General features: G+C 29.5%; 1 protein-coding gene across 2 annotated transcripts in view; it reads left to right on the top strand.

Moving 5' to 3' along the window:
* LOC118183119 (teneurin-a-like) overlaps nucleotides 1–15128 on the top strand; it is a 1514249-nt gene that overhangs the window by 1128425 nt on the left and 370696 nt on the right. For both annotated transcript variants that reach the window (XM_085820731.1, XM_085820730.1), the window contains exon 16: nucleotides 9917–10069. In XM_085820731.1, coding sequence (XP_085676857.1) covers nucleotides 9917–10069 — 153 coding nt within the window. The remainder of the gene's footprint in view (nucleotides 1–9916; nucleotides 10070–15128) is intronic.

Here is a 15128-nt window from a genome sequence, read left to right as displayed (position 1 = left end):
CCTTACCCTATTATACATCCATGTATATGTTCAGATGTAGGATTTTATAGTAATTAAGAAGTCATCATGATTTGAATCTTTCATTGCTTTTTAACTTATACTTTTTAGTAATCCTCACCAGAATTTAAATTAGTTTTTGTGTATTTAAAACGAAGGTTTATATGTTTTGGAGTTGGAACTTCTGGCAGACTGACTTTGGAGCTAAGTACTATGGCCAACTGTGGCAAGTTATTTCGGCTTAAGCCACTTTGCTAAACACGAGCCATTAATTACTTGATACAGATTAAGTAGATTATTTCGTGTGTACTTTCATACTATGTTACCTAAATTTTATCTTATGTTCTTCTAAATAGCCGCAGGCGTAGCTATGTTCTGTAGTGCACGTGGTGCCTTCTGTTCATTTACTGAGTTCAATAAAAATATTTTTTTAAAAACTTTTCTAAGACTTTTCCTCTGATATGAGACAAAAGCGATAGCTCGTTTAGTCTAGTACGATCTGAAAGACATTGAGTTAAGTTTCCATTCAAGCAATGCTCTACACATGTACGTATTTTATTGTTTTGTTAGCCTCCTATCTTATGATACATTCGTATGCACTTCATCGTATGATATGTAAAAGAATTTCTGATGCATAACAGCTTTACAAAAGACGAATTGAAAAAGTACTGGGAAAATTACCATAAATTCTTGTTTGTTTAAAGAAACTCTTCTTTTGCACAGGATTTTAATTACCAAGGTAAAAAATATTTATTAGAGATACTCATTTACTGATTTTACTGATATTTATTCACAATTTTTAAGGGCTATTAAGTGATGATGTGTCAATGTAAAGAATAAATATGTCTAAGGAAAGATTTTATTGCTGGAGGAGCTAAAAGAGATCGATCGCATACTACATGATTACCGAATACTGAATATGTTAATTACTGTTCTAATGCTTTGTTGATAATATAATTAAAAACATTCTAGGATGAATTGTCATTCAGTAATAGCATTATTATTAATTTATATTCTATAATTAAGATGTAGCGTAACGATGTGTAAATTGCAGTAATTAAATGGCATAATCTAATTTAACAGAAAAACATTCAACTCGCTCTTTTAAGCAATATTTTCTTTAAAATGTTCGTTCTTGAGAGTGTTATTAACTCGAGTAAACTGTGAAACATAAAAATAATGAAGAACTTACTTTTACTTACTTATTTAGAGTTCTGCTGCTAAGTACAGAAAATACCATTTCGTTTCTTTCATGATGGTGCATCTGGAAAAGCAGTTTTTAACCTTAAAACTGCAGCAGTCATTTTGAGAACTCCTGTACTTTAGCAGTTATTTTTATTACAAGCATTCATTTATTTCTATCGCCATATTTTCTTAGTCGCTGTATAAAACTGCATCCTCAAATTACCAAAAATGGTTTAAATTTAAACTTTTGAAAGGGTCCCACCTAATTTAAAGAAACTTTTTTTTGATTTGGCAAAATTGATCACACGTGTAAGAAAATACCAGTCTTCACTTGTCGTAACGCGAAATGAGCAGAATGGAGTGAAAAAATATGGAGGGAAAATCAATTATTTTTGTAACATGAGAAAGAATTATGTCCATTACTCGACTGTAAACATAAGTATGTCTTTAACAGAATTTTGAATTTTCTTTTTATACTTGCAATTTATAAATCGCATAAATACGACGCAATACATGATTCAGAAAATGTGCAAGATAGAGTTCCAAACACAATAATTAACTGCATAGTATTGATATATTATGTATTGCTATGAATGTGTCATATCATGTCAATTTGTACATACATTCATTTACTTCAAAAATAATGAGTCGCGCTTTATAAAATAATTTTTATTAAAAAAAAAAAAAAAAAAAGAAAAGAAAACTGTCGAGTCACTTAGAAGCTTTTGTAAAATTTGGCTTTAGACTGTAGATGAATTGTATGGCTTTAACTTCATATACTTGTTCATAGGAAAAGATTCTGACTCTTGGCGTATAACTTTCTTAGACTATTGCACAGGATCCATAACAGCTGCATAACACCAAAATCACAATGCGTCGAGCAGTTCCATTACAAAATAGAGCTATATATCGTGATTTTACGCAAGCATTATTGAAATCAGTTGTAAATAGCCAGATTGAACGATGATGAACTTAGCAGAAACAAGTCAAATGACGTATTCAAAAAATACGATACTATTAAACTAATATATACTGGAAGCTCTAAATGCATTGAAGTTTAAACCTCAAGCTCCGAATTTAGGATATATTAAAATTATGCAGCTACTGCCACTGAAAAATTAAATTTTATTAAAATTTAAGTCTTAAATGAAAATTAAAAATTTGATATTTTTATCTTAAAATTTTCATAAAATATATATGAACATGTGATTTATTTAGCACGCAACAGGCACTCATACGAGTATTAAAAATGGCAAAGGTTTAGTCATTTAATTTTCGTTTCTTTTTTTTTAACTATTTAAATTTTCTATTTAGTTTAATTTTCATTTACATAATTTGTTGGCTGAAATGCGTTATAATGTTTAGTGTTGCCCATTTTTAAGCACATTATTTCAAAATTTCTTCATTCTCTGCAAATACGTTGATAAACTGAGTGAAAAATCATTACTTAGAAAAATCTCCCTTTCAGTTTATTTCACATATATTTCTGTCCTTATCTGTGCTTTATTACAAGCTAGCACACTATTCAGGATAAATTTTAGAATTCGAAAAATGCTCCTGCTCTTCAACTGAAATCGTTTCTGAAAACTACCTCACATAGGAAACATCTTCTTGAACAAAATTTGCTGACGTAGTAAATTTAAGGGGGAAGAATTTTTCTACTTTATGACTAATGATCTGATTCAAAACAATGGACGTACCCTCAAGGGATTCTCTTCTGCTCTCAAATGTAGAGAGTTGCGGTTAGCGCGGAAGATCTTCAAGCTGTTACGACTTTTGTCTTCCAAACACTCAACTTCCAAAAGGCAACAAAGCCATAAAAACAGAGCCGAAAAGTAAATTCCGATTTCATTGCTTCTCGTCCTCTTTAGAAAAATCTCTTATTTTCTCTTTGTTTCTAGCAATCTAGTTCAGAGCTAGATACATTTCAGAAGGGGAGAGGTTAAGGGGAGTTTGCGAGTCTATGAAATGGAGGCACTATTTGATGAGCGCAGAAGCAATCCGCCAATAAAGATAGAAACTGCTAAACCACACAAGACTTTTTCTGCCGCACTTGCTTACAGGCAAAGGATTTTATTGGAAGCAGTTTTAGTTGCCTCTGCGGAAATCCTTCGGTTACAATCATAAAGAGGACGCGCGCTTTTGTTTGCAATGAGTGGGACGTGATTCCCGCAAGCTGTGCAGTGAAGACATTACCTTTATTGTGTGGAGATTCGTGCGAATGGATTTAGTTGCAAGAAAACGAACCACTGTTCTCTAGAGAACTATTTCACCAGTTCTTCGTTATCGTATCTGAAAACATTTAAAGGTTACAGCGTAATCACTGTAATCGTTAAAAAATGCTGCACAACTTGTCTCTTTTAGGTTTTTTCTTAAACCGTAAAGGAAAAGATTTTTTTTTAGCAATGAACAAATTTATATTCCAATGGTAACATGAATGAAAGTTCACAGTAGCTGACAGATAAAGGAATTTATCTCAGGTTGTTATATTCATGTTTCCATTACTGTCACGACTATTTATTCGCCTGTATAGGTGTAATTTTCTCGTGTATAATATAACTATATATCAGTATTCCTCAAAAAAACGTTTCGCTATGTTGTGAGTTTCCTTAGTTCGTTTTCTAGTGAGTTATTCCTTATAAAATAGGTACTTAAATCGAAATATATAATTACAGATATCTTGCCATTGGTTGATTGTGAAATAACATTTCTTCAAGGAAAAAAATAAGGTTTCAAAATTCCCCTCCCCATAGTAGCAAAAGTAATAAATATAATAATATTACAGATCATCAAGCTGTGAGATACCAAAAGATTTAAGAAACATTTAAATGTAAATAAAAATTCGAATCCTTTAATAATGGGTAATTGTTTACTATTTAATATATCTGATTAATATTGCATAAATTTATATAGTGGTAAATAAGATTTACGAAAGCTGCAGTATAAAAGCTCATTTATTTTTTTTCAGCTTAAGTATATAATACGCTAATTCCAAACTGTGACTTTTATTTATTACATGTTTGGTAAAGAGCCGAAAACAAACCAATTAACAAAACAAATTATTAATATTCTAAAATTGATAATTAATTAACTGATTTCAAGCAGTAAAGGAATATTCATAAAAAATGTAACTGAAAATAGCATACGAAATTTTTAATATATTTTTAACTCAATAACACTTTTTAAAATATATTAATTCTTTATACAATAAGGGCATAATAGAAAAGCAAAACGCAGGAACTTCTTCAGAAGATATATTGTTATACAAAGTCTTATGAAAAAAATTTTAAAGGATTTAGTGTTAGCTTCAAAGACATTGAACATTTGAAAGTACCATCATAGCTCATAGAACTGCTGAACGGCCATATGTTTGGTCTTGATATTTGCATTCCAGGAGGATTTTCGAACATAAGTCTTGTTCAAAACATATGTGTAAGCTAAGGTTTAAAATTTAAAAGTGATCCCAGAGAAATATCCAAAATAAAAGTTGCTGTCAAAAAATTATTTTTACTTTTTCCACTCCTTACCTATTAAAATCAAGTTTTAGTCAAGTCAGTAATTTACTCCAAGAAACAAAACAAAACAAAAAAAAAAAAAAAACAGAATGTACATTTTCGGACGAGTTGATTATATAATTATGAAAAGCATACAAGACCACACAAGAATATATATTAGAATTATATAATTATGAAAGAAGTATTATTAAGAATTATAGAATTATTAAGAATATTATTATTAAGAAATTTAGATTTATGTAAAGCAAATTCATGCAACATAATTAGAAAATTTCATGAACAAGTTCAAACAGCATATTGAATTAAAAGAGAACACTGTGTAGTTAGAATCTGTGAATTTATTCCTGAAAATTGTTTATAGGTTATGAAATTAAAAATAACAATAATACAAAAACATAAAACTAGTAAAACGCAAAACTAGTAAACAATTTTTTCAAAACTTCCGTTCATATTTACTTACGTGCAATTATGGTATTATGTTGCATGATTATGTTGTATCCTGTATATTATAAAAAGAATATAAGGAGGTCTATAAAGAAAAGGATTATTTAAAAGTGGTCAATGCAAGAAAAACACCCTGCTTTAAATTAGTATTTGTGATACGGAAAAAGGGAGTAATTTTAGACTTGTAACATAAGATCAAATACATAAATAAAGTATGAAAAAGGGGGTGCCACTGCATATGCTTATTCAGCAGTGATTTGAAAGCTTCTGGAATTTTTAATCAAGAGAAAGTCCAAGAAATCAATTTTATCTGAAATTGAATATTTATGCTTTTTTAATCTGAGAAAAAAATTATTTTGATTTAAACTACAGTTTATATTTATGATCTTAATAACCAAGCTTGTGATGTGTACTTTAAAGGTACTCGTAAATAATACAGGATTCGGTTAACCTTCACGAACAAGGTTATTCATAAAATTACGCACTCCTTAACCTGTGGTTCATTTCTGTATCGATAAATTGAATACTATGCATATTATATGCTTTGATATCTCAAAGAATTAGAAAAAGATACCTTGCTCTAAATTGCAGTTTATATTATCCATATTAATGACTAAATGACTAAACTGGCCTTGTTTAATTTAAAAGTATTCTGAAGTAAGTTTTCGGAATGAGCAGGTACATGAAATTTGAAAGTTTGATTTTCCAGTATATAATTATATTCTTGACAGTAAACGATCAGTAAAAGAAGCGTCTAATGTATAAAAGTATCAAAATTTCATCATCAATTCCATAAACTACGAGAAAAAACATACATAAACTATAAAACATACATAGCTAAGAGAATTATTCAAAGAACGCTTTCTTTATAATAATCTTGATGTTTAATACCTACGCAATTTCGTTTCGAAAATATAATTAAATTTTCTCTGCTTTCATTGTTAAACTATGTTGCTTTCACATATGCTTTTCTGCATTATTATGTACAAATTACACTCGAATTTCAAAAAGGAAAATCAGAAATAAATCACGCGTTTAAGTAATTTAAAAACAACATTAAGAGCTGAAAATGGAATAATAATTCTCAAGAGATCTCCAAAAGCAAATATTTAAAAGCAAATTATTTAACTATTTTCTTGCAATTATATTTTTTCAAATGCTTCTGTAATTGATACTCCTACGTATTTCAAGATGGAAATCGTATTTAAAAGTAAACATTCATTCTTTTTTCATTTACAAGGAAAGTTATATTCCAAGAAAATTTTCCTCATAAGTTATGTAATGGAGCAACTAATAACGAAAATAAAGAAAGAACATATTTCAAGATTAATTCAATCTCCAAAAAAATATCCTAAAGCGAAAAATAGGAGAAAAAATTTCTTCTCATTAATTTTAATCAGTATTTGTGTCTCATGAATTTTATATACAATTTAATGCGTTTAGTAGCTGCGCTGGGAATGGAATAATGTGGAGATGAATTCGCAATCATGTATCATAACAATATATAACTGTTTTAGAGAAATATATTATGTCATGTATAGTAATATTTTAAAGGTGTAAAGCAAATATACGTGTTAAGTATTATTTTAAGATTAAGTATTGTGTCGATTTAGTACAGATAAGTGAATTTAAACTCAGGAAAATTTAGTATTAGATTGACTATTTAATTCTACTTTGTAAAATCGAATTCAATTTTAGGCTTGTTTCTTTTTAAATAACTCTGCCTTTGAGTTCCAGTTGTTTTCTAGTAGATCTAGATGTATTTATTAGCTATTACGCGATTTATATTTTAAGTTATAAACAGAATGCATTTCCAAACCACATTAAATAAATTTAATGTATCAATAGGGGTATTAATTTTTTAAAATGTAAAGTTTAATTAAATTTTACTGTATTTACTGTAAGAGTATATTTGAAAGTGAATATATAATGCTTATAAAAGCTAACTAAATTTATCATTAAAAATGGATAAAATAATCATTTCATACGGTCTAAAAATATTCTGTGAATTTAAAACTAATAAAAATATCTGGATGCAAGATAGATTCAATTGAAATTACGAATGATATCATTACTTAAGGAAAAGAATGTATATCAAATATTACCAAGAACAAGAAAAAATATCTATTGTTAATATTTTGGACAATTATCAGATCAAGACTTCAAAGTATTAAAAGTAAGGGAGCCTTTATTTTTAGACTAACATACATATGAAAAACTATTTACAATAAATCGTCAAAGAAACATTGCTATCACACTATCTAATCCTTGCTTTTACACACAGCTCTTAGGAGCTTTTTTCGACAAGAAGTCAGGTTTCTCGTGTAGCTCCCCCCCAAAAAAAAAAAAAGTCTTGAATGTTCGGTTCGCTCTGTCTTTGCTCGAAGCACAATGGGATGCGCATATGCTAACCTCGACGCATTCCAGAAGACGTGTTGATTCGTATCTGAGTTTTCATGGATGCCAACTTGACTGTGGGAGCATTTCTTAATGCTCCTCACATAATCTTTGCTGGAACCATGTGGAAAACTGACTGCCCACATGCGTGTAGAACACCACTAAAATTCGTTGATGTTACGCTCTTGAAATTATCCCCTATATATCAGATTCATTAAAAAAAAGCTAGCGCATACCTACCTAGACGATTAAATGAAAATTACGTAAGTCGACAATGGTACAGCATTAAATAAAAAATATAAATTAATTAAAAAATACCTTCAGTCATATATAACGGATATACGTATAGATAATTTCATTATTATACTCTCTTTTAATTCATATGAGAAAGGTAGCTTTATGAACGTTTGTCACGTCTACACAAGTATCGAAGAAAAGATACGTTTGTCACGTCTATACAAGTATAGAAGAAAAGATCGATAAAAAAAGTTTGTAAAAATAAAATAATATATTTCTGTCATTCTTCAGAAAGTGTAAAGATTAAATTGAAGCAAAACTGAGAACATTGAAATTGAAATACAGAATATAGAGATGGCAGAAAGGCAAAATGTTTCCATTATTAATAATTATATCATATCATAGAAGAAGAAAAAATTTTAAACTATGCATTTGATAAAAGTTAAGGCATTAAAACATTATCGAAATTAAAGATTTAATTTAAAATCTTTTTGTACTATACATATAATTCCACTAGACACTGGAAGTTATTGCAGGCCGAAGAAAATGGGCAAAAATCTTAGATGCAAAGAAGGAATGAATTTGGTACGAAATTTCTCTTGAAAATATAAAGATTGCATTAATTTGCTGAGAAAGCAAAAAGTTAAAAAAATTAAAAAATTAAAAAAAAAAAGTCTGCAACTGGAACGCGGGGAATATTTTCTTCTAATAAAATTAAGAATATATAATATGAAACCGACGCTTTCCTTTGGTAAACAATAAGAAAACGCGGTGAATATATTTCCTCATCAAAAAGGGTATTTTAAATAAAACTTTAGGCCAGACTACTGCAGAAACCTGATGCTTTTGAAATGCAGAACAAATATTTTGGGAACTAACACTTTAAAGTTTAGATATTTTTCTCCACTTTATTCGGAAAGATTTTATTTAATTCTTTTTTCATTTCGTTACCCACGTTTAATTTACTTCAACGATGCTTTAAAAATGCCTTGAATTGAAACACATGCATTTCGCAAATTACAAAACTAGTCGTGGCTACGGGAATTCCAAATTTATTTGGTAAAGTTTTTACGCTAACAACAAATGGACAAAATTTGTTGCTAGATTTTCCATTAATAATAGTAATTTCTCTTCCATACACAACTCGAAACCCTACATGTATCAATAGAAATTACAATCGTGAAAGCAGAAAATATTCGAAATCTAAAGTAAATAACTCGAATTCTAAAATAAAGCTCATATATGCATGGCTGTGTAATAAATGGGATTAAACTTAAATTTTAATTTAAAAAATAAAATTTAGAAAATAAATAAACGAATACTTGCCAAATACTTCAGAATTAAAACAAATACGGTAATATATTAAAAACTATAAAAGGAAGCAGTTTAATATTCAAAATAAATAAAACAAATCAGTAATAAAAATGTTTCTGACTGTTGTTAAATTATTCCAATTTATTAGCATTTAATGATTTGCGAATGTACTGTACTCGATGTACGAGCCTCATTATTTAGTTAGAAGTGAAAAATTTCTTAATGGTTGATTTTTTGTATCATAAAACCATATTTTCAAGTCCTGCTTTAAAAATAATCATTGTTTCGTTGCAAACATCATATAATTAACATCCTTTGTGCAACAATTTTAAACTGGAATTCACATAATAAAATTTATGAAATAGAAAATCATGATAAAATTAGCTTTTATAATTACAAAACTATCAACCATATCAACCATAGCAAATTTGTTCCTTTTCTTACAGTATTTTCTGATGAAAATATAATTTTCATAATAGTCTACTTGCTATAGCTTATTATCATTAATTTTTTTCTGTTTAAAATTTCGTTATATAATGTATATTTCATGATGTGATCTATTCATTTCCACTAATTTAAATTTTCTATTATTTTACCATCGGATGCATGTATAAATGTTCTAAATATATTCCAGACTTTTTTAAGTATAAGATTAACGAAATTGAAATTTTTACAAAAGGTAAATTTTTATTCAATAAGATGTATAATTTATAATTTAAATTGCATCATAGTAAGTCAGTGATTCAACTTTATCAAAAGTATTAAACTACTATAATGCGTAATAAATACTAAACAATATAGGTACGAGATTTCTTTTATCTTTACAGAAGGATGTCCAGATAGTTGCGGAGGGGGATCCAAGGGTCACTGTATGCAAGAAGATGGAGAATGGAGCTGTCGCTGTGAAGAAGGCTGGGGTGGATCGGATTGTTTGACTCAGCAAGAAACTACCTGCAAAGATGACAAAGATAATGACTCAGGTTTGTAATCTTTGAAGTGCAACAGAATCGCGTGCGTTTGCATTTTAAGGGATGTTGATGAACAGAATGCATTTAAAATCTTCACTGAAAATGAATGGGAGATAATATTTCATTAAAATTGTATTCTTTCACACGTTATGAAATTTAAGCAATTTTTAGCTGTGTTGCTTCGTTATTTTTTGTCCAGTTGCATTTAAATATTATAAATATTCTAGCTTACTATATAACGTCTATTGAAGCATGCATAAAATAATTTTCGTAAAAGGATTAGGATCTGCCTTATTTTAGAGGAAATGAAATCTGTATTGACTAGTTAGGAGAAGATATTTTCTCTTGAATTTCATTCAGTGTGGTCGAAAGCAAGACATTATCAAAAGTGAGACGTGTATTTTTGATAACATTCCGGGGGGGGGAACTCTTATTAGGCAGAGAATTGGTGATAAGGATAATTTCATAAATGAATGTTAAATGTAAGAAGATCATTTTACGTTTAAAGCACAAATAATCAATACTTCCTTTCTTGAATATGCAGTCTGTCCGTCTCTCATATTAATACATTCCTGTAGAATAATGCTAACGCCTTTCATCAGCGGTCTCAAACTGGCGGCCCGTGGTCTGCGTGTAATCCCCGAAGCAATTTTATGTAGCCCACGAAGACATTTCAATTATGTATTTGTTGCAAATATGATGTTGCAAAGATTTCAAAATTTAGTTATTTGAAGTCGGAATTTTCTTTATTTAAATTTTCATTAAAAATGACCGTGAGTAACCCAACATAAAATCTATAAAATTCACCGATTAATTTACTATGTATTATGAAACTTATTCCATGATTTGAAGATAGATATTTTACTAATTTTATTCGTACTTGTCAAAAAAAAAAAAAAAAAAAAAAAAAAAAAAAAAACTAAGATCGGTTGCGAATTTTTGCACTAAGAATAACCGCTTTGAGAATACATTTATACAGCGAAAACTTTCCTTCACAGATGAAAATTAATAAGAAAAGAACCCGATAGCCTGATCAGCATCTACAATCTCCAATGCAACAAACATTATGAGATATTTTCTCTCTCCTTTCCGCACGATTTCGTGCTGTAATTGAAAGCATACATGAGGCGTATTCGAGAGATTGGGGTTCGAGTCTCGATGAGGACGCTGCATATTTTTCATCTCTCCTGCTTCAAAAAACGTAATGACTGCATCCGAACTAAAAAAAGGAGCTGGTAGACAATAATTCCTCACCACCAGGATTTTTCAACTGGGTCCCTTGATACCCAGTCGCCCTCTAAAACGGGGAGTAGATAAGCTATTTTCTCCCTACTTTCCGTATGCCTTCGTAGTGTATTTGGAAGCATACTCGACACGTTTTCGAGAGGTCTTCAAGTCCTGGCAAGGGCTTTGCACACTTTTCACGTCTCCTGCTTCAAAATAACGTAATGTCTCTACAGTTTTAGCAAAAATCGAAACACCATCACATGTCAAGCTATAATAAATAATAAAGTAATTTACAATTATTTACATAAAAGCATATGCGTTTTGTTTATATGACGAAGAAAACTTAAATTAATAACATAGACAAACTACATTCTAATGTTGCAATTGATCTGGAAATGAATTGAAATCCTACAGTACTACTAGATAAGTTAGCCAATAAACGCTACGTCTGAAACATTATGTCGACAGCTTGAGAAGGTTTTAAATTGAATTTTTATATAATCTAAACCTTTAATACAAAATGCACGATTTATGCTGCAGGAAAACTACCTTTCGTTGCGATGTAAAGTAAGCAATAAGGGTAAAATATATTTAAACGTTGATAATGCAGTCTAAAACTACCCAGTGAAATAAATACTTTATAAGCTAAGCTGGCTCAATTAATTTTACTAGGGCGTAAGTTAAATATATTGGCTATGGGAGAATACAAAAGCTGTAATAATTACTTTTAGATAGAGCGGACGTCAACGCAGCGCGAATGTTAGAAACTCTGTCTAAGATTTAAAACCCTCGGCGTATGTACTATAAATGCTAATTCGCATTCTGGTTAGAAATACGGAAAGTAAGAGTTATGGTACAGATCAAATCTATAATAACTGATTAATTAACATAAAAACCTTCAGAAACTGTTATTATTTATTCTCAAGTTGTGTCTGAAAATTTCTAAATATTCCTTGAAATCTTAGAAAGTTTTCATAATTTGCTTATTTTTAGTTTAAATTAAAGTAAGTTACTTAATGATTAACTTCATATGTTAGAATTATTTGAACGAAATTTCGATCTAAAATTTAATATTTAGCTGCGAATATAATTGAAAGTTGCAAAGTTTAACTAGCAAAAATGTCTTAAGATACCAAACTTTAAATTTCATATAGAAAAAAAAAATATAGATTAGGATTTTTTGCAATATAATTATTATTTACGTATGTTCTGATATATATTTATTGAGCGAAATTTGAAGTTTATTTAAAATATTTTAAATTTGGAAATAAAAATTTCTGGCCCTTCAACTGTTTTCATATTATGCATTCAGTCCTCGTGCAGTTTGAGTTTGAGGCCACTGCCTTACACTTCTGCTTGGAGAGCTGTAATAAGAACAGCTTATCTTATACTCGTAAGACTATAAGAAATACTGATATACTGAAAAATTATGCACCTAAATGAACATGTATTTAAAATATTAATTACCATTAATATGACAACAGGAGGACAGGACACGGTTAGGTATATGCTATAGGCGAGAATATGCAGGTGGTTTAAGTAATATTCTTATTTGCTAAAAAGCAATGCATTCTACTAGAAATAATTAAATAAAAAAATGGCTTGAATCTTTCAAAATTACGATACGAAATTAACTCCATGGATTGCCCATAAGTGAAATGTATATTATGAACTGAGTTATCTAAGTAACTTCAGATAATTAATGTTATGCCCTTAAATAAAGTTCGTTTCTTATGCCTTTTTTCAGACTGCAAAAAAAGTATGAAATTTTCTTTTAATTTATTTCAGCAAGTATAGTAATTATTTCAAAATGAATTGTTCGTTTTTCTCAAGTTTTGATAAAGAGGTTTTATTGATTGGCAAACTAATCCAAATCTACCGATTCCAGTTTCTGTCACAGGTACGATTTAACAAAAACCGTATTATTAATAACTGAGGATTTATCACCCATTCTAAAATATGGAGAATAGATATGTTTTATTTAATCCGAATTCAATTTCGAAATCTGGTTTGGTTATTGATGAGCATAATATTATCAATAAACAATTTACTTCAATTAGAGATACGAAGATTTTATTACTTAACATTGATCTACAAACTATGAACATAAATCCAGTTTTGAGTGCTAGAAACAATTTGAACTTTAAATTGCAATAGCCCTTTACGTCTTCTTTTTAATTCGGTTATTAATCATTTCTGTCCTAAAAACAGTACTTTCTGAACTCCGTAATTTCAAGATTAGTTCTTGCCATTTAATACCTGTATAAATCTCATGATAAATGAATTTACATTACGGAAAAAGTAAAAAAAAAAAAAAAATAATAATAAAGCCTTTTTATTAAATATTGAGTTTAAATTTGTAGACAAAAACATTTAACCAACCAATAGAAGTAAGGTAGAACCATAACTTCAATATTCTTAATCTGGCATCTAGATCATAATCGTCGCATGCTTCTGTGTCTTGCCACTTTTCTGCCTTATTCCAGTTACATTTCTGTAAAATGTCAATATTTGGCATGTTAATTATTGGAGACTGGGCAGTTCAGCTATATATGTTTACTTTAGGAAACGTTTGCCAAAAATTAAAAAGTGTTCAACCAGCTGTGAACGCAGCTACATTTTTATACATGAGGTTTTTCTTCAGTGCCAAGAGACGTGTCTAGATTACTTTCATCAACTACTCCACTGCTTTCCGATGATTTATCGATAATCGATGAATAATTCCGATGATTATCGATTCCGATGATTTTAATTGCAAAATTAAAAACAAAGCATCAACTCGCTTCCGTATGTAATAATTAATTGTATATTTAAAATAAACAATTAAAATAACTAAGTAATCAAATGTGACACCTGTTGATGTGGTTTCATTTGAAAAATTGCCTGCATTTGTGCATTTTTAATTCTAAATGAAAAATCTGCATTTTTATTTCTGAATGTCATGTTTCTAGGTTTAAGTTATCAAATTGTAATCTTCCATATTACCCGAAATTGAGAAAATTGGTTGGAGAGACAGTTAAAAACGAATATTTCTCTTAAAACCTCTGACTTTGAAAGCTTTTTTCTTCATTGCAGTTACACAAATTTAGTAATGTTTTCTTTACATTAACAACGGGCCGGATTACAACTGTCCTCCTTTAACTTTCTCGTAGCAGTAGACGCCACTTATGAAAATTCGAGTTTATGTCCTTCTATCTTACTTCCTTGTACGAAGTAAAAAGAAACTATTGTAATCGCGAAAAGTTTCAGGCAGCATATTTCAAGGAAAATATCCATTTTGACCGCTATCGAATGCAATTTAACGATGGTTTTGCGGGATATCTGTACGTAAGGACAGAATAAAATACTCTTTTCCTTCAAAAAAATTATAAACCTGCTTTAAAATTAATTCTGAAGAGAATTTTTTGTGGCGTCTGTACGAACGTATGTACGTACGTGCGTGCGTACGTACGTATCTCGCATAACTCAAAAACGAGTAGCCTCAGAACGTTGAAATTTTGTATATAGGACTGCTATAACATGCAGATGTGCACCTCATATTTTGGTTGCAATAGGCCGCACCAAACGTATATAAATATATTTATATATATATCCACTCTGTTACCCGGCTCAGTAATCTCGGTTTCTTTACACTTATATGTTGTTAAATTGTACATTTTTTGCTTTAAAAATGATTGAATTATGTTTTTTTATCTTCCGGTTAAGGATTTTATGCCTTTAGTAAACCTGTGTGCAATATTTTTAGAATTATCAGCAATTTTAAAGTTGTTTAATTGCCGCTAAGCCTTTTTTAATGGCGGCCATTGATATTTACATTTGAAACAGGAGACTAGTGGATTTGTTG

The sequence above is a fragment of the Stegodyphus dumicola genome, chromosome 7, assembly GCF_044657685.1.
Source record: "Stegodyphus dumicola isolate Sdum_Otavi_A_Nest chromosome 7, ASM4465768v1".
Lineage (NCBI taxonomy): Eukaryota > Metazoa > Arthropoda > Arachnida > Araneae > Eresidae > Stegodyphus > Stegodyphus dumicola.
This window is presented reverse-complemented; position numbering and strand designations above follow the sequence as displayed.